This window comes from Nestor notabilis, unplaced genomic scaffold (assembly GCF_000696875.1).
Source record: "Nestor notabilis isolate BGI_N333 unplaced genomic scaffold, ASM69687v1 scaffold24693, whole genome shotgun sequence".
In the NCBI taxonomy this organism is placed as follows: Eukaryota; Metazoa; Chordata; class Aves; order Psittaciformes; family Psittacidae; genus Nestor; species Nestor notabilis.
In genome coordinates this window covers 1-21,052 of record NW_009923673.1, presented here as the reverse complement: position 1 = coordinate 21,052, position 21,052 = coordinate 1, and the positions used below count along the sequence as shown (strand labels likewise).

The 21,052-nt window shown below is 42.6% G+C and overlaps 1 protein-coding gene across 1 annotated transcript; it reads right to left on the bottom strand.

Moving 5' to 3' along the window:
- Nucleotides 1–1,193: 1,193 nt before the first annotated feature.
- Nucleotides 1,194–19,878, bottom strand: RNLS (renalase, FAD-dependent amine oxidase). The gene is made up of 4 exons (XM_010012273.1): nt 19,761–19,878; nt 18,081–18,254; nt 6,140–6,315; nt 1,194–1,489 (listed from the first exon to the last, which is right to left on the bottom strand). Exons 1-4 carry the CDS (start codon nt 19,876–19,878, stop codon nt 1,337–1,339), a joined length of 621 nt encoding a protein of 206 aa, XP_010010575.1. The 3' UTR covers nt 1,194–1,336.
- Between the last annotated feature and the right edge of the window lie 1,174 nt (nt 19,879–21,052).

Below are 21,052 nucleotides of genomic sequence, written 5' to 3'. Positions count from 1 at the left end.
ATTATAAATCTAAATATTATATATTTTTTAGTATTTCATATCAAATTCCTTGTCCATTCACTCACACATGTATTTATACCCTTCCCTGGATCTGTCCCTCCCTTTCTATGCCTGTTCTGCCAAAGCAAAGTATAGAGCTATCTAGAACTCACCTTTCTTTCAGATTGGCTGTTTACTTCATATTAGTTTAAACTCATAAGGGTCATGATGTAACTGCCTGAAATGTCAGCCCAATTTTCTTTATTAACGCACTGCCATGGACCATGCTTAGACAAATTCTTCTCCTCCTTCCTCTTGGCATTTGCCAGGCAAAGAGCTTCCATACTGGCTGCTCTTACCCCTATTCCTGAACCATGTGGAAGGAGGAAAGGGCTGTTCTTTGTTCAGGGAACCCTGGACCAGCAGAGAGCTATGATGCACTGGCAAATACTGAATTTTAAGTTCATCCACTTTCCTGGCCAGTCTGCTTTACTGTGTTAAACTCATGTCACAGCCCAGATGTCAATGTCTATTCCCAAGATGACTTTGGTATAACAGTCCTATCGTTGTCAGAAACGTGCATGCTTTAACATTCTTGCTTTTATGAGCACAGCTGGGCTGATACTGCTGAGACTGCACCCACGACAGGTACCATATTTCAGTGGCACATCATTGCCAGAACACCATCGAGCTCTTAAATGAGCTCTTCCAGCAATCTGCAACCAGGTCTCCAGAAAACTGTGGGCAAAGAAAGCTGGTCAGCAGACAACTACTACCCCTCACTTAAAAGTTGTCCATGCCTGGAGACAGGGTTAGACCTTGTGCTGATATGATTAGACCCTGCATAGGCCATGCAACTTGAGAAGCATAGCAAGGTATGCCCCATCACTGATTCCACATGGCCAACACAGTAACACATGAGCAGGACTGATCTGCACCAGAAGAAATCACCACGGGTATGTATGAAAGCTCTGGGATCAATTGTGCATGTTCCTTCTGTCACTTCCAGGGCTCCAAATGCTTAGAGGAGTAAACGCTGCAGCTCCACGGGGTTACGTGCTGTTTTAAGTCAGGCTCCTCTCCTTGACATAATTTTCAGAGGCTGTAAAAGTGTCAGGAGATTTGCTGAAGCTCAGTGCTTCTGACTAGAGTCAGAAAATGCTCTACTTCAAGTAAGTAACCACTAAAAATTAAATTCAATTCCATCTTGATAATTATTAAAGCACACCAATAGATCTTCCTTTATTTATTTTTGCAAGGTAGAGGCCAGTGATGTTAACACTAAACTAGAATTCAATCCAACATAGTAAAATTCATCATAAATCTAGACTAAGTTTAGCAGCTGACTTTGTAGTTGCTATAAATGAGACTTCACAGTCTCTGCAAGACTAATAGCAGAATCTATGCAGCCATCAAAGTTGGAACGAGTAAATCCATCGCCCCCACAAACCAGGAGAGGTTGAGTATGAAGAATCATTTGTCCCAGAGAATTGGGCACAGCTTTTGTAACCTGAAAAAGAAAAATATAAAGGGAGATGGAAAATAAAGTATTTTGTTTACCTGAATTTCATGCCAGAAAGGTCTGTATTCCTGAGAAACATGCCTTCAAACAAAGCACTCCTCCCATCCCAGATTGTAGGTCCAAGCATTAATGATCAGCATACCATAGCAAAATATTTGTCTTCTTGAGTTAAATAATTAAAATAAAGCTTTCCTATATGTGGAAATTTAGAAACTTTACAGCCCTGCCCTGTGTCATTCTCTGTCCATCTCAGCAGAAAGGAATTGCCTGACCCTGGATAAACGAGGCATGGAGATCTCTAAGCCAAAAGGTATGAAGATAAATGATCTCACATCAGCAAAGGTGGGCTTGCAAACCCCCTCAGATACATAATTATTCAACAAAAGAAAGGGAGCCTGCTGTTTCCGAGAGAGCCTGCAACATGACTGGGTTGACTAGGTGATCTTCCTGGATGGGAAGGGAGGTGGACTTCAGAGTAACAACTGTCATGATGACCTGCCCATTCTTCATGTTGCTGAGCAAGCATACATACAGCCTTGCAACAATCCACCCTGTCTCCAGCTCTGCTATGCTGGTCTCCTTTTTCACCTGAGTAGCACAACAAATTTTAGACACTGCTAGAGATACAACCAACACCTTCTCTGAAAGTAGCATGGGACAAGTTCTGAATAAAGTTGCTTTGATAAATATTTAATGTAATTCTCAATATATGCACTGTATTCATTTTCAATATAATTTTCCTGGCACTACACCCTCCATTAAATTCGTATCTGTGGAGTGGCAGCTCTTGAGCAGTTCTGTGTAACATTTCTAAAAAGGAATGGACTTTACTTTGGCTAGTACCTATTAATCTGAAGCTACCTGGAATTCATGAGGAGAACATGACCTTTTGATGTTGTATTTCACGACAAATACCAAAGTGTGTCAAATGGCAGAATAAAAGTACACATCATCTGTGATTTTACCATGCTTGGCTGTGTCACACATTGTTGTAGCCTGTTTCCAACCTGAGTATCCATAATGCACTAAACCAGCGTATCCCAGAACAGCACTGGTGAACCTCAGAGTGGAGATAAGACAGCAGCACTGGCCTAAAGGTAAACATGAGAGCAAGGCAAACTCAGACAGAAAGGATAAAAAAGATAATAAAATGCGGGACATCTTGATGATGAAGTGATCAGAGGAGGAAGGTGAGAAGAAAGTCCGAGAAAATGAAAAAAACCAACAACCAAGACCCATAAGGATGAAATACCGAAAAAGAGGAAAAAATATCTAGAAAGCCAGAGAGAGAAAGAAAAAAAATGAAAGAGCAGGAGCACAGCAGTAGACCAGCAATAGTGATCAAACCATAGAGACAATAAAGCATGATGAGTGCAATTTTTTTTTTTCAATCATTTCTTGACTTTCTGCCTTTGATCCAAAGATACGTTTTAGATTCTAGCACATCTTCTGGTCCAAAGACATGTTTTGGATTCCTGTGCAGTAAACCGTTACTGTATCCGTCATACAACTGCCAGCTTCAGTGAACAAGACCTGAAGTCCAAGGCATCCTGTTCAGTCCAAGGAATTTTTCCATTGATTCAAATGTACACTAAGCTAGCCACTACCATTACATTATCTGCCATTTCCAAGTACAGGTTGGCTGCAAAACACCCACATTTATGTTACTGGCTGCATTTTGTGTTACTGGCATGTTAGCATCTCTTTAAAGGAGGTAATTATCTGAAATTAATTTGTAGCCAGTTGCAACCCATTCTCCATTATTTAACTTAACAGAAGAGTCTAGCCATGTATGGTAAATCCAGCTGGAGATTGTCTTTGTCAGCACTAATTTTAGGTCAGTACTTTATTCCCGATTTTTTCTTACAGATTGAGGTCACTGAACATAAACAATGAAGAAAGGTTTAGCAGAAAAAGGCTTTTTGAGTGTCCTTCCTTCTTGACTACCCAGTGGCTATTCGATGCTGACTGTACCGAGCAGCTTCTGGTTTGTCACACTGACCACAGGATCAGTATATTTCCACATCTCAGCCTGCATCTTTTTGCCTGTGTGGAAGATTTTGTGCTCTCACTCTAAATATAGGCCCTCATGCTAAATATAGTGACTGGGGAACGAAATGATCCTACCCCTTCTTTAAGTTTTTCTGAAGGTGTTGTCCAACCTAAATTGCAAATTACTCTCAGCTATATGGCTCAGTCTGCTGGATCTCCATCCTCAAAGACTTCCAGACTCAGACAGATAGACAAAGTCATGGTTGAGATCACCTAATGCTGGTGGTAGTTCTGCTTTGAACAACAGTTTGGACTACAGACCTGAAGAGATCCCTTCTGACATCCCCTCTGAAGAAGTCAAATTTCTGTGATTGTGTGTTTTCCCAGTATCCCTTATACAAATAAAGTGACTCTGTCAAAGGAACATGATGGGTTAGGAAGCTGTTGGCTCTGAATGCTAATAGTGTCGTAGTGTAATTAAAGCAGAGGATTCAGAATTGCAGCTGTGCTGCTAAGTAGTGTCAGTAGAAGTTTGGAAGTCCTAATCCCTCATCTGCCATGCATAATTATAATGTCTGCATTTTAATCCCAGGATTGTGTTTGGCCATATGAAGGATGTTAAAGGCGGATTTAATTAACAAGTAGGATAAATCCTGTCTAAGAGTCAAGGGAAAGATGCACCCATCTTATCAGTTTCCTTTGCTTCTGTGGCAACAGCTTATTATAACTGAAAGCAAATATAGCTTTAAGAGAAAGAGGGAGCTCTGTCCCAAATATTTAATTTAGGTAGTGATTATTTTATAGGGTGGCATTAGAGATCTCTTTATTGAGATAACGGGTCTGACCTACACTGATTGTTTGCAATCTAAGACATACTGACATTGATCCACTGAACTAAAGGCTGGTGATAATTCCTCCTGTGACACAGCCATAAAGCACAAGCAGCTGCTGAAGTTGGTGTTTTTTGTTAGTAGCAGCATGGTCAAGAGCAGGCACAGAGGCAGGAGAAAAAAGTGGGAAGAGCTGTAAATTGTGGTTTGAGAAAATAATGAAGTATCATCCAGCAGTATGATGTCTGAATGTAATTTTTAAAAAGGGAAACAGGACACACACCTAGTGATACAGGGAGAGAATAGTTTTGAAACAACTGAGGAAAATAAGAGTTCATTCCTACAGTCACTGTTCCAGCGACCTCTAAAAGATGAAGCAAAAGGTACATGGTTATAATAAATCCTGTATGGCCATAATTTTGCCAGGCTTCAAAAAGCACAGTTGTTTGGTAGAATGAATTGAGAATGCAATAATTTTTCTATTTTTCTATTCAGTAGCAAGAAATTAACTGCCATTCTTGTCTTCTCCTTTATTCATGTTTTCATGGTGAAATAAATCAGAATGGACCATATATGATACATATGCTTTTATGTCACTTTTGACACTATGCTAAAAGTGTAAGTAGTACAAGGAAAAAACAGATTAAGTTATTTCATTGAACACATAAACAAAGTAGCTGAATTTGACAAATTTCATGACAGAGCTCTGTGATAGCAGCAGTATCTGAGGTGTACTAGTTCTGTCTAAAAATACTTGTTACTTAGTACTTCCTTTCCAGAGCTGATTTCCAGAGTGTCTATTGGAAAGACACTTATGTTCACAAGTAGTTTGAAGCAGGCAGGTAATAGCGCAGAAGAAAAGACCAGAAGTCGCAATCAGAAAAGGATAGTGTAAGAGTGATAACTGTACAAAGATACTGTTACTAGAAAAAAACCCCGTGAACTGATAAAGAGTAAAGTATAAAACATAACATGATTTTTGTATGAGTCAGAAAAATAAACTTCATGCTAATGAGACCAGGTTCCTAAACTGGATGCAGATCAAAGGGTACGAGCAAACTTCACAACAGTCATCTCCAGTAACTTTTCCAGATTTCATAAGAGGAAAAATTTTTAGGGGACTGCTTTAAGTAAATATTTTGCATCAACTTCCACATTCAATTTCACCAATGTAATTTAACTTAAGAGGCTTTGGTAAACATGTAGATACACTCCAATACTTTAGGAAACTGCCAACAATTTCCTTGGATTTCTAAAAGAAGTCTGTAAAATATACACATTTTGCTATTATTACTTTTAGGTAGTTTACTTTAAAATATTGTTCGCATAACATACTATTAAATTGAACTGGGCCAAATCAAACAATAACAATTAGTACATCTGAATGCAAGGACTTCTGCTACTCTGTGGTAAACTGGGAATTTTGCTGATAATACCACATACCTTCATATACAGAAGAGACAGATTGAGTCATATTTTTAAATATCAGCTAAAATCCCCCTTCAGTATGTGGGATTTACTTCCTGTGCACTGCTCCTTTCCCTATTTGCCAGGAGTGCTGCATAACTTACTGTTGATCCAGGTCCATTCTGTAAAAACATGACTAGAAATGTTGTTGGCCAGCCTTAGATGCTGCTCACAGCTATGTGGAAGAATGTATTATGGATATCAAGCAACTATCCCCTTTTCTCTTGCTCACTGAGGATGAAAACCACTGAATTGTATGATGCCCTGTTTCTCGGGATGCACCAAAAGCCTGTACTACAGCATTGCCCCAGCAGCATCCTCCCAGCTGACTGATCCCACCTGAGAGTACCTGAGAGTATCTCCATTTCTGACACTTGATGCTGGATGGTTTAGGTAGGGATGGCAAAATTCTCTCCAGGTGACTGAGAATTAACTGCTGCACCTGTGTAGGGTCTGAATCCAGGTATTCACTTCCAAATGTCACAGTTGTGTGAACTACAACTGAGGGCGCAATTTCAGGAGACTCTGAAATAAAGAAGAGAGATGTTTTAGAAAGATTACTCATTAATATTTGCCTTCCCTGCATGCTGATAATCGTGCCTCTAGCCTAGGACTCAATAAGAACAAAAATATCTGAGGCAACACCCTGTTCTTCCAGCTGGAAAAAACCACAAGTTGTTCACGAGAAGCACAGTGAAGAAATACAGGCTTTTTGTGAAATTTGTAATGGTTTTCCCATTGCAATAACCCTAGTTCCACACATCTCCTAGAGGAACCTCAAGGCATTCCCACACCCTGTAAGTAGCATGAGGAACGCAATGGAAGCAAACTCTTCCCCTTTTTCCTCCCAGACATTTCAACAGGCTCTACAAACAGGGTAACCACATGGTAACTGTGGTAAACTGGCAAAAGAGAACAAGAAGAAAAAACATGTAAAACTGCTTTGTAGACATCTTTCCATCCAGGTTTACAAAGAGTAAGAATTGCTACCCCTACAACAGCAGTGCGCTTGGAGGCATGTGGTTGCTGCCACCCATCTGCAGTGTAGTTGGGTTGAAGGTGAGGTTTCTCAAGGGGCTACAGTTGCATCTGGTACTCATGCTATCACTGGCAATGGTAAAGGGGAAACCCTTTACCAAAGGCTGGAGCTCACCCAGACTTGTGGCAAGATGGGTAAATACTTGCCATGCAACAGTATTTACATGGTTGAAAGGCTAGCATAAAACCAATACTTTACATTCACGGAGGGGGAGAAGTGGAACAGAAGCCAGGGCAGGTTAGATTGAGAAATCAGCACTTCCTTTTGTCCTGTACAAGTGAACACAACTTAAATTTTGCTGCTTTAGCAACTTCCAGGAAACTGATGTGCAGTCATCGACATGCATATTTTGGAGAGTATGAACTTTCAATATAACTTCTGTCCTCAGGCAAATATTTGCAAGTGAGCAAAACTAAAAAAAAAAAGAAGAATTTGCCCCTTAAAAATCAACCAGGCTGCAGTGCCAGGGGAGGAACTGAAAGCACCTCAAGTGCTGATGTTCATCCCAGCAAACCTGGAAATGGCCAAGCTTTGTTACGACTGGAGCTGGTTGTAGGTTCTCTACAGTAAGGGACTTTGGTCCCCGCTGGCATGTTGGCTTGTCACTTTACAGACTTGGTCTGGACAGCCAACAACCAGTGGCCAGAGAAACTGCCTAGAATAGGGGATTTTCAGGCTCAGTGATTTCCCTGTGCCAAAGCATGATGAGAAGCAAGAAGATCCTTGTGTGAGCCACTCCTGCTAGGGTTGTTTCACTTCAAATGAGAAGGATGCATTTGCTGGTGCAAGGACACAACCTGGGTTCTACTCATATTTCAGCTGAGAGCTCAAACTCACCAAGCTGGTTGGTAAATTAAGTGATTCCCTCTCACTCAGTTTAACTGAAATCCCATCTTTTCGAAGCTGAGTGTTTAAATTAGCACATTCCTAGAAAAATATTTTAGTTTCAGCAAATGAGCATTTTAAGACCAAAGGAGCCACAAAGAAAGAGGCAGTTGGACACTTTCTGACCAGTTCTGGCTGGTAGGTACCAACCTTGATTGAAATCTTTCCCTCTCTGTTGGTGATGCCCAGCTCCGGCATCTCCAGCTGGAGATTCTCTTTGAGAAGATAACAAATTCCAGCTTTTTGAAGGCAACCAACACACCTTTCTGTGATAAGCTTTCTGTCCTGGGCTGATACTTAGGAATACACTACTGAGGTGCAGCAGTACCAAGTACTAGCACCCAAAGCAAGCATGACAGCAATGGCTTTAACTTCCTTAACTTAAGGAAGGATCCCTTAATGAGTCTCTTTCTTGGGTGGGCCCAAGGGTCAGCCCTCGCTCTCAAGAACTGGCAAAATGTGGCAAAAAGGGTGGAAAGATGTTTCCTGGTTGTGTTCAGAAATGCATCCTTACAGGTCACGTCTGCAGGCACCAAGCCATGGTGCTGGTTTTTCTTAGAGCTCTCCTTTACTACATAGAGCACTCCTAAGAGCAGAAGATCACTCACTTCGCTCCCTGAGTTGGGCTTGCAAGCTCTGCTTTCAGCAAGTACTTCAGCTCTTCTTCTGGGCAATTTCCTGAAGTCTCCAGAAACTGAGTTTGTTTCCTATAATCTGAGGTGCTGATTTTGCTCTTTGTGTCTTGGGCTTGAAAGTAAGCCTGAACTGTCAGGGATGGACAGGTCCAAGATATCCACCCAACAATGGACTTGGGATGAGGGCAAGGCAGATCTGGGGACTAAGACTAAGTACTGTGAAACAAAGATCACTCTTGTCTAGAAGCAGAGAGCCAACCAAAGGAGCAATCTTCTTCCCTGAGCTCTGATGAACTGATTGCCTAACATCCAGCCTCAGCCTCATCTTCCTGAGATTCCTCCTACCACCCCAAAGACTGGTTTCACAGGCCAGCACAGGACATATCTCTGTTCACGCAGCTTTTCCAGTTGTCTGGAAAAACACCAGAAGCGATACTCAGTCTTTCCTTCCCATTTTGGGGGAGAAAACAGGTATTCTGACATTCCTTCATACAGATTCAGGAACAGCAAACCAAGTAGGGAAGCTTATTAGGTACCTTGTGATTTATTACAGCGTGCATGGTATTTTGGCAAATTCTTCCACATGAACTTGGCAAAAAGGTTCATTAAAAGATATCTAACTTTTTAATAAAATAAATACTCCTTGCTTGCTGTGACTTGTTATAGCCAATGGTTCTTGGACAGGGCCACCTTCTTTCAAATCTCTCATCTCTTCCACAGCATGTACAAAACAAGTTTCAGGAGAACAGGCAGTTCGTTGAGTTTTTAATTCCTCCTTTGAGCTACTGATAGCTTGGAGAGCTTCCAGAGGCCACTAAGTCACAGCCTTCCAGTACTGAAATATGCAGCCCATGAGGATCAAGTTTAGCCTCAAGCCCTTTTCTTTCTCCTGCAAAAACACTGGTTTAGAGGGAAGTTGAAAATAGATTTTTCCCTGAAAACAATGGGCATATCTCACCCTTGATGCACCGGGTATGAACAACTCTTCAGCCGTTGCAGAAGAAAAAACATCATTTTCCTCCCAATGCATTTATATCAGGCTGCAACAGCTACCTTAAAAATGATAGCTTCTGGCAGAGTTTCTCATGAGATTTTGATTTCTTTTATCTGTGGCAAGACTGCAAGCCACATACAGCCATGCTAGCAGATGACAAAGTAGCACGGGAGATGTGGCAAGCCCAAGAACACTTTGCAATGTGAGGGGTAATGATCTAAGGGTGAATAGAAGCAGAATAAAAGCTTTCATCTGCTCCCAGTTCTCATACCAGCTGCATGGCAATTAATCTGATCAGTTGATGCGGTGGACGGCATAAGACACCAGGTAGATCACACCTCAAATGAGATGGCAGAGTTGGCTGTAGCTTATACCTACTTGCTTAATGAGCAGGGAGCCACCCTTGCCAGCGTTGGCAGCATCCTCAGCATCCACAGTTGCTGAGGGACCCCACTGGAAAACTACAAGCAATGGGCTTGTGCCTGGCTCTCCTTTCTTAGTGAGCTGCATCACCACAGTGGCAATGCTGCTGCAGGATCTGGTGCCTACCCCTGCCCCTTCTGGTCTGCCTCTCTTAATTTGCACTAGGAAGAAAGTGGGTTTTTGTGCAGAGACCCTGTTGAGGCTGCAGCCAGGAAGGGAAGTGCTGGTTATCATTCAGTGCAGCAACAGCAGTTTGGCAGACATAGTTTCAGACTCTCCTCCATGGCACAGGGAATACGCAATACTATAACTACAGGTTTTCTTCACTCATGCATTAAGTTTTCCTCATTCTACTGTTAATTTTTTTTGCTCTGCTGCATTGCACAGGACCAACACAGGACAGTAGATGCAAAGTGACAAATGTGAGGATAAACACGTACCTTTCAAGATTTGTTTTGCTTCCATGTAAACAGAAAAGAACTGCATGATTTCTGGCTGATCCAGCCCAGCATCCCTGTGACAAGGAAGGTGTCACAGCAGCTGCTACATCCCTGCCAGGCACAGCAGCAGTGGCTGGGGCTGTGCAGACCCTGCAGACTGTGGAGTATCTTGTTCATGGGGATGGGAAGAGTGGTGGAGCCAGGCTCTGATGTGGGCCCCAGATTTAACACAGCCACCATCTGTGGGATGGTGTCTTGGGATGGAGTCTTGGCCACCACCACTATCTATATGCAACCATTCTGAGCAGCCTGCAAGACTAAGCAAAGTAGTAGAGATGAACAAATCCCCTTTTTTTTGTCTCAAAGTCAAAGTATTAAGTTCTGCCAGTCCCCCGCAGACAAGTCTAGTCCACAAAGACCTTATGGGAGATGCTGAAGCACTTTAGACCAAAGTCCAATGGCACTGTCAGTTTGATCAGCAGTGTCTTCCCCTCTTAGCGAGTCTGAAACCACATCCATGGAAAAGGAAAACGGATGAATTGAAAATACAGGAGATAAAACAAATGCAGAATTAAGTAAGTGGGGAATTGAGAAGTGAGGTTCTAACTGCATCTTCCACATCCTAAAGGGAAGGTGACAGAGATGACACAGCCAGACTTTTCCTAGAAGTGCAAAGCAACAGGACAAGAGCCAATAGGCACAACTGCAACGAGAGAAAATCCCAACTGGACATAATGATACAGCCTTTTCCCATGTGAGTGGGGCATCCCTAGGATGGGGTCTTGAATGGTGGGGGTCTCCATCCTTGGGGTCTGCCCTGATTCACCTGGACACCTGATGCAGCTGTGATGTTTGCTCTGCTGGGAATCAAGCCAGAAGCCCCAGCCCTGCTGCCTCCAACTGGAGCCTGGTAGGTTTGTATAAACCCATGAAAACAGAGGAGGAAGATCTCCAACATTGAGTAGTGTGAAGTAGAAGCTGTCACAGGTAGAAGACACATGAGCTATCTGGAAGGGGTGTCAAGGACAGAAAGCATGAAAGCAATTATTGCTCACCATACACTGCACTTCAGCTGCTTACAACTGTGAATTAAACACTAGCGAAGTCTCCTCATGTTGAACTCTCTGGGGAAACTGGATTTTAACCTACAACCTGGGAATGAGGGGAAAGATGTTTGGACTGTGAGCAGAAGGTGGCCCTCAGCTTCTTAACGTTTTGGGACTGTTGGGACTGTTAGGACTGTTGAACACTCATTGTTAAATCCCAGCTGGAAGAATCACACAGGGTGTGTAAAGAAACAGGACAGACTGCTGACAGTAAGAATTTATGCAGGATTAAGCCTGTTAGGAATATTATCTTTCAGGAAAAGGATGGGGCTAACAAAAGATGTCCTGGGGAAAAGCATAGAGAACAAAGCCCAGGGCCACTTCCCCAGCATAGCGGCTTGTGGCTCAAGAGCATCTGACGTCAGAAAGGTGGCTCCTAGCTCTGAGTAACACATTTATTGTGGAATGGTAGGATAGAAGAGCATGGTGTCCTGGGTGAAGCTGCTCAGCAGAGCTGCTTGGGCTAGAAGTGCAGCTGTCACTATTATAGTGGGATAAAAAGACTTGTGGGCGAATTCCTCCATACACTCTGTACTGCAGGACAGTGACAATATGAAGAGCCCCTAGTGCCAAGTCCTCCCATGAGTACCTCCTTTTGTCCTGGGAAGTTCTCAGATGATATTAAGTTTAATTGTCAGCTCCTGTGCTGGCCATGTCCTCCTTACTATCACACTCAGGGAAGGAAGGGGAAGGAGAGATCACCAAAGCATAAACACCTCAGTAAAACAAAACGTAACTTCTGTCTACAAAAATCTTCCCCCTTGCAAAATGTAAAAGATACTCGTGAATTTATGCCAAGGTCAGGGAGGTTGGACTAGATGACATTTGAAGGTCCCTTCCAACCCAAACTATTCTATGGTTCTATGAAAACCTGAAGTCAGAACAGATACTGATAAAAAAACCAAGACATGGTTTTGCTTCCTGCCCCTCAGAATTTTTTAATCTTACGGGGGAGATGTGTTTTGCTATCCAAAACCCATTCTGGTCCTGGGTAGCATGAGGAGAAGGGGAAGGACTTCATCACTGCCATGCCAAACAAATCCTCGAAGCTAGGCTGTAAAGGAAATACTGCTGAGTTAACACGGAGGACAGCAGAGATGCTGGAACTGTATTCCTACTCCCTAGGAAGGGTCAGCAGGCTGCCAAAACACATGCATGCAGGCCTTATAAAACTATATATAAAATTAAAAAAAGAACAGTGATTAACTTTACCACACCTAGCAAACAAGCAAGAGAGATGAAGGTTTGCTATCAAAATGCCATGCTGCTATTTAGCAAAACAGTTAGCAAGCTTTCCAAGTTATCCTCAGAAATTCTTGTGGTTCATAAGGTCCTGTATTCTCCCTGGAATAAAATCTGCTCTGCCTTGCAAAGCACATTTTGGAAGAGTCCATGTAAAGAACAGCACTAACTTTTTTATATTCAGAAATTCAGTATTTCATTAGCCTTACAGACAGTTTCTTACTAGTTTTCCAAAAGGCAGGCAGGGCAGGAAGGGGATTACAAAGAAATTGGCCATGTAATGAGGTGAAAACCTAAATAACTCTCTAACCCTTTCATCTTCCTAGAAGTTCTCATGTCAATACTGAGAAAATAAAGGCATCTGTGTTTTAAAATTAAAAAGGATACTCAAGAATTACACGGATCCTGAAAACCTGTAAGACGAGTCCTCCCTTTAACTTATATAACCTTGCAATCCTGAAGCAAAAGATTCCATTTTTATCTGTCATCTATCTTTAGTCCTCCAAAATGTAAAGACATGCAAAGACTGAGGTATTACATAGATAAGGCTTGAAATATTTTATACTGAAGAATTCCCACTGTCCCAATGACCAGCTATAAATATTTATGGGGTGTTTAAGGCAGCCAAACACACAAATATTTAATATTCATTCATACTGCACAGGGAATTCAACATACACTTCTTGTAGGCTCTTTCTTATGTAATGCTCAAGCACATTACCTCTGCAGAGAGACACGCACTTTTATGAACAGCAGCTGAGATCCTCAGCTGATGCAAAAAGCCTTCCTTTTCAGAGGCTCAACATGCTCCAGATTACATTGGTAACAGCAGTACAGAAAACAGAAACAACAGCTTTATTATTGATTCTTCCACATAAATTGTGAAGAAAGCAGATGTCAGGCACAGTTATCAGTAAGAAACTAGGCTGTGTCACAATGAAGCCAACTAATGGTAGTATGTTGTGCTGCAGAGAAGAGCTGTCACGGACTTCCCTGGGTGCTTTCCTCACTCAGCAGACTAAGCTGTGCCTGGGTCAGGCTCGCTACCTCCTCCCCATCACAGCGCAGGTTAGTCCATCACAGAAGACTGTATTCCTCTCTAACAGCGTAAACAAAGACAGAACTTTGAGAAGTCATTTTGCTCTGTTTCACACACCTGGACTACCAGAAAGATGGCATGCTCACTTGGCTTTTCTCCATTACAGAAGTTCATGGGACATGCTGACGAGAGTCACATTGAATGCAAACTTAGGATTTAAAGAATACCATTACACAATAAATGTCTGAAGAACCAGCAACCCTTGAGCAGTCTGCATAGAGGAATTAAGGGGAAAACAAAAAGAGAGGGGACACTGCCGTACCCCCTAGCCAGAAGAGGCTTTATGAGTTTGCAACTGCCATGCAACAAGCAGCGATTCAGAGGTCTGCAGCTCATCACAACACAGTGAGGTGCCAGTGGTCCTGAGGGAAGTGTGCACCTCTAAGAGCAAGCAAAGGCTGAGATTTCCAGAGAATTACAGACTGCAACTCACTAGCTCTGCTAACAGACAAAAATTGTATAATTATATCAACAATGCTGTTTCAGGTATTTCACTGATAAAATGTGAAACCTGTGTAATAGAGAGTTTTATATCTCTGCTTTACTAAATAAGTCAAAGCAGGGACTGCTACGTCTCATACAAAAGAAAAGGACAGTTGGGACTTTCATAGTGAGGGCTAGACTTTCTCTTTTATCCTTTGAGGGCTAGACTACTTGCTTTTAGGTAGATGCCATATAGATGTAGGCATTTTTTTGGATAACTATGTGTTTATTGAAGAGTCCCTTAGCAGAAAGCTAGAGCTATTTCCTTTGAATTTCTATAGTTCAATGCTGTTTACTATAATGTTAGTATTTGAGGTGGTAACAAGGGTTAAATAGATCTCCTTAATTGTGGATACATCAAAGTAGGTGTAGAAACACCAGAAAAATCAAATCTCTGTTTGTGTCTGATCCATTAGTCACTTTTACTTGTGCTTAGAGAACTGCAGCCACGCTCCTCTATCTGTTGAGGATGTACATGTGATAAGCATTGCAGCCACATCTGATGGGCAGCAAAGCAATTTTCCTTCTTAAGACTATTGCAATGGAGGGATGCATGCACGTAGGTGCTTGAGAAATAACACACAACTGAATATACAGGGACAGTGTATACGGCATAGAGGGGAAGAATGGTAGAAGTGGGATCATTCAGGCATCAGCTGGAGAAGGTGATGGCTTTTTGGGAAGGGTGACTACCCTGAAAGATCTCAGCTGCTTCACCCAGGAGATCAACATAAATCTTAGCCTGAGCATTTCTGCTTTCTCTCTGTGAATGTTTACATTTTCATTGTTGCCACCATCTTCTTCAGATGAATCACAGTCAAGGCTGAAGAATGGAAGAATGGGATGAATGATGAGTGAGTGGAGCATGGTGTTAAAACATCAGCAATGGGACCCCCCCAAAAAAAAAGGTGAACAAAGGACAGCAAGGTGTTGCTGTATATCTCACTGAAATGTTCTGGAGCTCAGGAGCATGGAAAGAAAAATACAAATGCAAAATACTTGCATAATGTGCTAAAACAAGCATAAAGGAACTTTATATTCAAGTATTTTGGCTGCAGTACTCCGTATGTGTAAATAAATTTCACACTCATCCCCTCTTGCCCATGATGTCTTGAAGCATGTATGTACGTATCTCTATTATCAGCAGAGCTGTGCATGTGTTTGAAGAAAAGTGAATCACTTGGTGACCACTTTTGATTTTTATACTTCTTTATGTCAGCATTACTGAACACAATACAGGCATGCTTTCCAACCCTCCTGTGCTCCGCTCAAGTGCTCACAGCCAGAAATACTGCTCCAGCTAACACGTACTGCTCTCTCCTGAGTACTACTTTTCCTGGAACAAAGTGCAAATCTGAAAAATGCAAGTTCATCAGGAGAGACAACACAGTCAAGGCAGCTGGTTGACTGTTTATATGTCACAAGGAGAGCCCTACCAGAAAGGAATCATCTTCAGTTGCTGGCCCCCAGCTTGTTCCAGCCCTATGAAAGCATACAATTTGTTCATCTTGGAAAATTTTGCTCATATAAACAGATCCTTCCACAATATGAGAGAAATTTCAGTGAGAAAGGTATGTGTCAACACTTGTGTTCTGGTTGTTTCTATATATTAACAATATGGCCCAAATAATATGCTTTCTATTTGGTTAAATTGCATTTGGAGACAGAAAAGACACCATATTAGCTATTCGATAATTCCATTATAATTCCATATTTGTTGCTGGCACTTTGAGACAACATATGCAAGCAGGTGAGGAAAGGACAGGTGAATTTCTCCCTTGGGCTATCTTCTTCGGCACAGCTAGAATCAGGCAAGCTGGGATGGACAATACCAGTAGGTGCTAGCAACTATCAAGTACTTACCATCAAAGACAACGATGGCAATATAATCTTAGATGCAACAAAATCTCCAGCTGCACACTGTCAGTAACAAGGAAACAATGCCAGAGAAAAAATAAAATCACTCTGTATTTGGCTTTTCTTAGGCTTTTTACATATTCACTATTGGTCCCTTCTAGAGGAAGCATATCAGGGTTTTGCCCAGTTCAGCTCTTCCTTTGTTTTAAAAATTTTTCCCTCTTTTCAGACCAACAGGCTAAATTCTTAGGGAAAATAATAAAATTGGGCTTCCACAGTGGTGACTTGATTCATCTCTCGAACTCCTTTGCTCCCAGCATAAACTGCTGTTTCTGGAGGGACTTCAAGAACTATTGCTACCCAGCTGGCTTTGGTGCAAGGAAGGGTGTATTTGGAAGAGCTGACTTGAACTTTACTATCACCACAACAAGGAGGAGTGCAAGGTCCTGTGTCTGATACAGGACAACCCCATGCATCAGTTGGGTTAAGCAACAGACCTTTCTGAAAAGATCCTGCTGGTTATGGTGGATCAACTATGGAATATAAGCCAGCAGTGGAAAGGTGGCAAATAACATCACATCAAGGCCTTGAACAACATGACAGAATTTTGCAGCTGGCTATAAACTCAGACTTTGCATGGGGATAGGACCAGACAACCTCTCGTAGTCCCTTCCAACCTGAATGACTGTGACTCTTTAAGTGGTAGAGGCAGGCAATGGATCAGAGGGCAATATCCACAGGCTGAATCTTGGGAAGTTCAGATTGCAGATGAAGCAGCACTTCTTCCCCCAGTGGAGTTGCAATCCTGGGACAGTTCACCAGCAGTGTGGGGGATCTCCATTCTGTTTTGTCTTTTTTAAACTCAGATAGAGTAAAGAACAGCTGCCCCGGCCTTGTGCTAGCACAGGCTGCTGTGGATGGGAGCTGCAGCAGAGATCTTCAGAGGTCCTGGCCACCAGAACTGCTGTTATACTGTGACATGTTCTTATGATAGCTTATTACATTAAATTGCATGTTTATGGTGAAAAAAGGGAAGGCATGCTCAATGTTATACCTGTTTTCTGGCATGGTGACAGTGTACAGATATAAGGGTGACGGGCAAGGTTTTCATGCCCTGCCCAGAAGGTGCAAACATCACTGATGTCTGCAGACTGCAGCCAGAAAACCAAGTGAATCCCAACTGAACAAGGAAGACTACAAACAGAAGTCTAAACCCAAACATGCTTTAGCATACTTAATAATTATATATCTAGCAGCAGTTGATTATGAAAATTCTTCCTTATTCTGTGACAGTGAGTCACAGTGCTTTGCAGGGCACCACAAAGGTGGGTAGGCTTTCACCCCTACTTCACAGATGTGGTTAAATCTGGTCATCATTACAATGTGAGCAAGTAACGGAACTGGGAAGTGCTTTCAGCTCCTAATGAACTTGATTAAACTCAAATGCTAGCGTTTTTTCTTGAGCTATTTTGTGCCAACACACTGATGGTATATGAAATACTTTTAATAAATAAAACATACTTTCTCAACTGCCACCTTCCAGAAACAGATGAGAAGTGCCTGCCGTGTGGGCTGGTGTCCAAGCTTTACTGAGAAGCTACGCTACGTGCAACCATTTCAAGGGTTCTCAGTGATTATAAAAGCACACTGGCTAACTCTAAATTAGACTGAATAGCCTCAATTATATAATTCATTACTACTTGTAAGCATGCTTTGTGGAAAGAACAGACAGGAGCTGTAAAGTAATGGATGATGGGAGATAAATTGGCATGTGTATGAATCAATGTTTAAACAAAGGAACTCCAGCTCTTTCTGGGAATAGCAATATTTTGATGTCTCAAATCCCCCGACACTGGTTTCATAAATGCAGTAACGTAAACCATGTGCTGGGTGGTGATTTTCTGAGGACCTTCCCACTTTCATTGTGTATTTTATTATAGGCCAAATGTGACATGAAATGCTATCCACTGCAGCTTGGAGTTAAATAATTGCTCTGTTCAGAATAGCAATACTCAATTAAACAGCATTTTTCATGATCTACACCCTCTATTGTCACTGTGTTTAAGGGAAATAATGGGAGCACTGACCTATATTGCGTTTCTTATTATCAATGGAGATGAAGCGTATGCAGGGATTATCGGTGATGTACTGTGCAGCCCAGGGGACATCAATCCGTGTACCGGCTTCATAAAAAAGTCCCAGAGCGTAGCGGGAGGAGTAGCTCACAGATTCCAGTTGCTGCTTTTGACTTTCATTAATTACTGTGGGGGGGGAGGGGAAAAAAAAAGTCAGACAATTCCTCTTCTCCCAGAACATTAAACATGTGAATGCTGTGGTTAAGGTTAAGCATCCTGAAAATGACCAGACTGCTAAAACTAAGAATTTAATATTAAGCCTAGTGCTTTGTAACATTTTTTCTGGGACACCTCTTCATGAAGTTTTAATGGCGCATTATGTAGAGCATGCCCTCCACACACAACCCTCCCCCATCTGGTGATGGTTTATCTCCCAGTTCTCCCCTAGTTGCTTTTGACTTGAAATTTCAATGACGGGTGACTTCTTTCCAAATCTTTTCTCAAAGGGTGGATAAATGAGAATAAGTGGTTTGTGCCTCTAGCACATCAAGTAAATTATTGTATAACTCTTCAAAACCCCAAATGACTTCATATATCAACGAAATGAACACAAAGGACTCTTGAATCTCTGGGAGAAATAGGCCTGCAACTTCTGTGTTGCAATTCAAATGGATGAAGAAAACACTTCAGCACACAAAGGGTTCGTAGTGAAGTTCAGTTCCTTCAGTTGAAGGTAATTTAAAGTCGTTTAAAGTATTTCAGAGCAAATATGAATCCACACCTCCCTACAACTAACTCTTATATCTTCTAATTACAGTAAGATCTGCTTTTTGCCTCAATTTTATAATCTTCAAAAAAAGCTGCACAAAGTAGCATTAGCCCCACTGTGCATTCAAATCCAATTTTATTTCATGCCAAAGAGAAATACAACAGTTTGATTAATTGTGGAGTTAGGTACCATATCTCTCTTCTTACTACTAAATGGATGGCCAATGCTTCTGCAAGCTGGAGCAAGATGTACGAAGACAAAAAATCACAGTGGCGTCCCACTTGTATGTGAAACTGCATGCTCAGTTGGGCTTGTTTGGAGATTTGATATTGAGAGGCAAAAGAAAAAGAACTGAGGTGTTTCATTTTATGCAAAATTCAGCCAACATGATTAATAGCTTTTATGAAGAAAGGAGCAGCTGATGGCTATATCTACCATTGCACTTCCCACAACCAGCAGGCCAAGTGTTGAGTGGTATCTTCAGAAGGACTTCAGCAGAAGTCCTGCCCCAAGACAGTCCAGGCCCAAGAGTGGGGCAGGCTGAGATGGGCTGGAGGGGGCCGCTCTCCATGCAAGGCTTCACAGGTGAGAGGCATCTGCAGACTCATGCACACCAAGCTGTCCTGGAGTCACAGCAATGAAGGCCAACTAGCCCAGTGTGAGAGCATCCAGCAGGTCAAGGGAAGGTATTATTCCCCTCAGGGGAGGCCACATCTGGCACCTGGACACACTGTGCAATTTATTGTGCTCCCCAGTACAAGGGAGACAACAACAAACTGGATAAAATCCTGTGCAGGGTCACTAATGTGGTCCACTAAAGGAGATGTCCATTCACAGGAAATCACCTGGACATGGCCCCAAACAATTTGCTGCAGCTGCAGTGTTGCACCTGCTGGGAGCAGTCTTAGGCTGCAGACCCCTACCCTGGTGCCTCCAGTCAGAATTGGTGGGACTGGGTGATTCTGCACACTGTACCCACACCACAGCCACCTCCACTCGACCGCAGTCAATGTGCCTTGAAGAAAAATGCTGGCGTGACATGACCGTGTCATGACTAATGCTGCTCCTCAGAATTTGCAACCAGGACGGCTTCATCTCACAGTCACTCCACCAGTACACATTCTCTCCCCAGAAACTGGTATTTCCTGCTGTGCCAAAGTGAGACTCTGGGAACCAGGGCTGTAAATCAAACCTCTGTTCACAGTGCCAGGATGCAGGCAGTCCTGAGTCACGCAGTACCAGCCAGGGGCAGGAACCCAGAACCACTGGCAGAGCGTTTTCCAGCAGGATGCATGTCTGAGAGCACATTCAGTCATGCTGAAATCCTCAACAACTGCCACAAACCTGTAAAGACTACATAGCACCAGTATGCATCAAGGTCCAGTCCCACCACCACTACTGGTATACTCCCTTCTCAAACAGCATCAAGGCTGCCTGTATTCCCAGTCTATTTACATGTCAGTGACAAGGAGCAGGGGAGAGTGTCACTCCTGATACCATCCTGGTGGAGAGGAGGGGTGGTGTCACCCCGGATCTTACCAATCTGTGGGTGACCATTTCAGTTTACAGGTTCTGAGTTCAAAGTCTTTGCCATGACTAGTCCATTCAGGCAACTTTTCCATGTGGCCTCCCAAAATGTGTAGGGACACAATTCATGTCCCTATTCAAGGTCCTCTGAGAGTCTCACTATGTAAGCCATGAAGCCTACTATGTCTCAGAAGTCTCAGTGAACCACCAGAGAAGGTTCACATAGGATACTGAGTCCACTCATCACAGACAGGTGCCTTCTACAGGAGGATGCATAGCCTGCAGACTGCCATAATCTCTCGCCTGAAAACCCACCAGGCTACTCGTACGTATCTGCCCCATCTTCTTGTTTCTGTAGCTGCGTATTTTTTCCAAGATGTCTCTCCACTCTATTCCTCTGCACGTCATGGAGAAGACTGATTTCAGAGGCTGCTTTCTGCCTCCTGCCCTGAAACAGCGGCCTCATGTACAGAGTGCTCTCCTAATTGAGGTTCCTGGCCGGTCTCCCCCACTTCACATGACATCCACTCCCATACCAGCCTTACCTAACCATCAGCACATGAGAAGATCACTAGTCAGATTCCATCTCAAATCCCATCAGAAATAAACCTTGAAATACCCCCAAGAAAAAACCTCACAAATTTTAACACAAATATACTAGGGAACAGAGAAATGGGGGTGGGGGGGA

Coding starts and splice junctions, on each gene's coding strand:
- RNLS (XM_010012273.1), bottom strand. CDS start 19,878: ATGTCACGCCAGCATTTTTCTTCAAGGCACATTGACTGCGGTCGAGTG. Junction 18,255..19,760: donor TTCTGACTGGAGGCACCAGG/GTAGGGGTCTGC, acceptor CCCCCCCCACAG/TAATTAATGAAAGTCAAAAG. Junction 1,490..6,139: donor AGAAATGGAGATACTCTCAG/GTACTCTCAGGT, acceptor TTTCTTTTTCAG/GTTACAAAAGCTGTGCCCAA.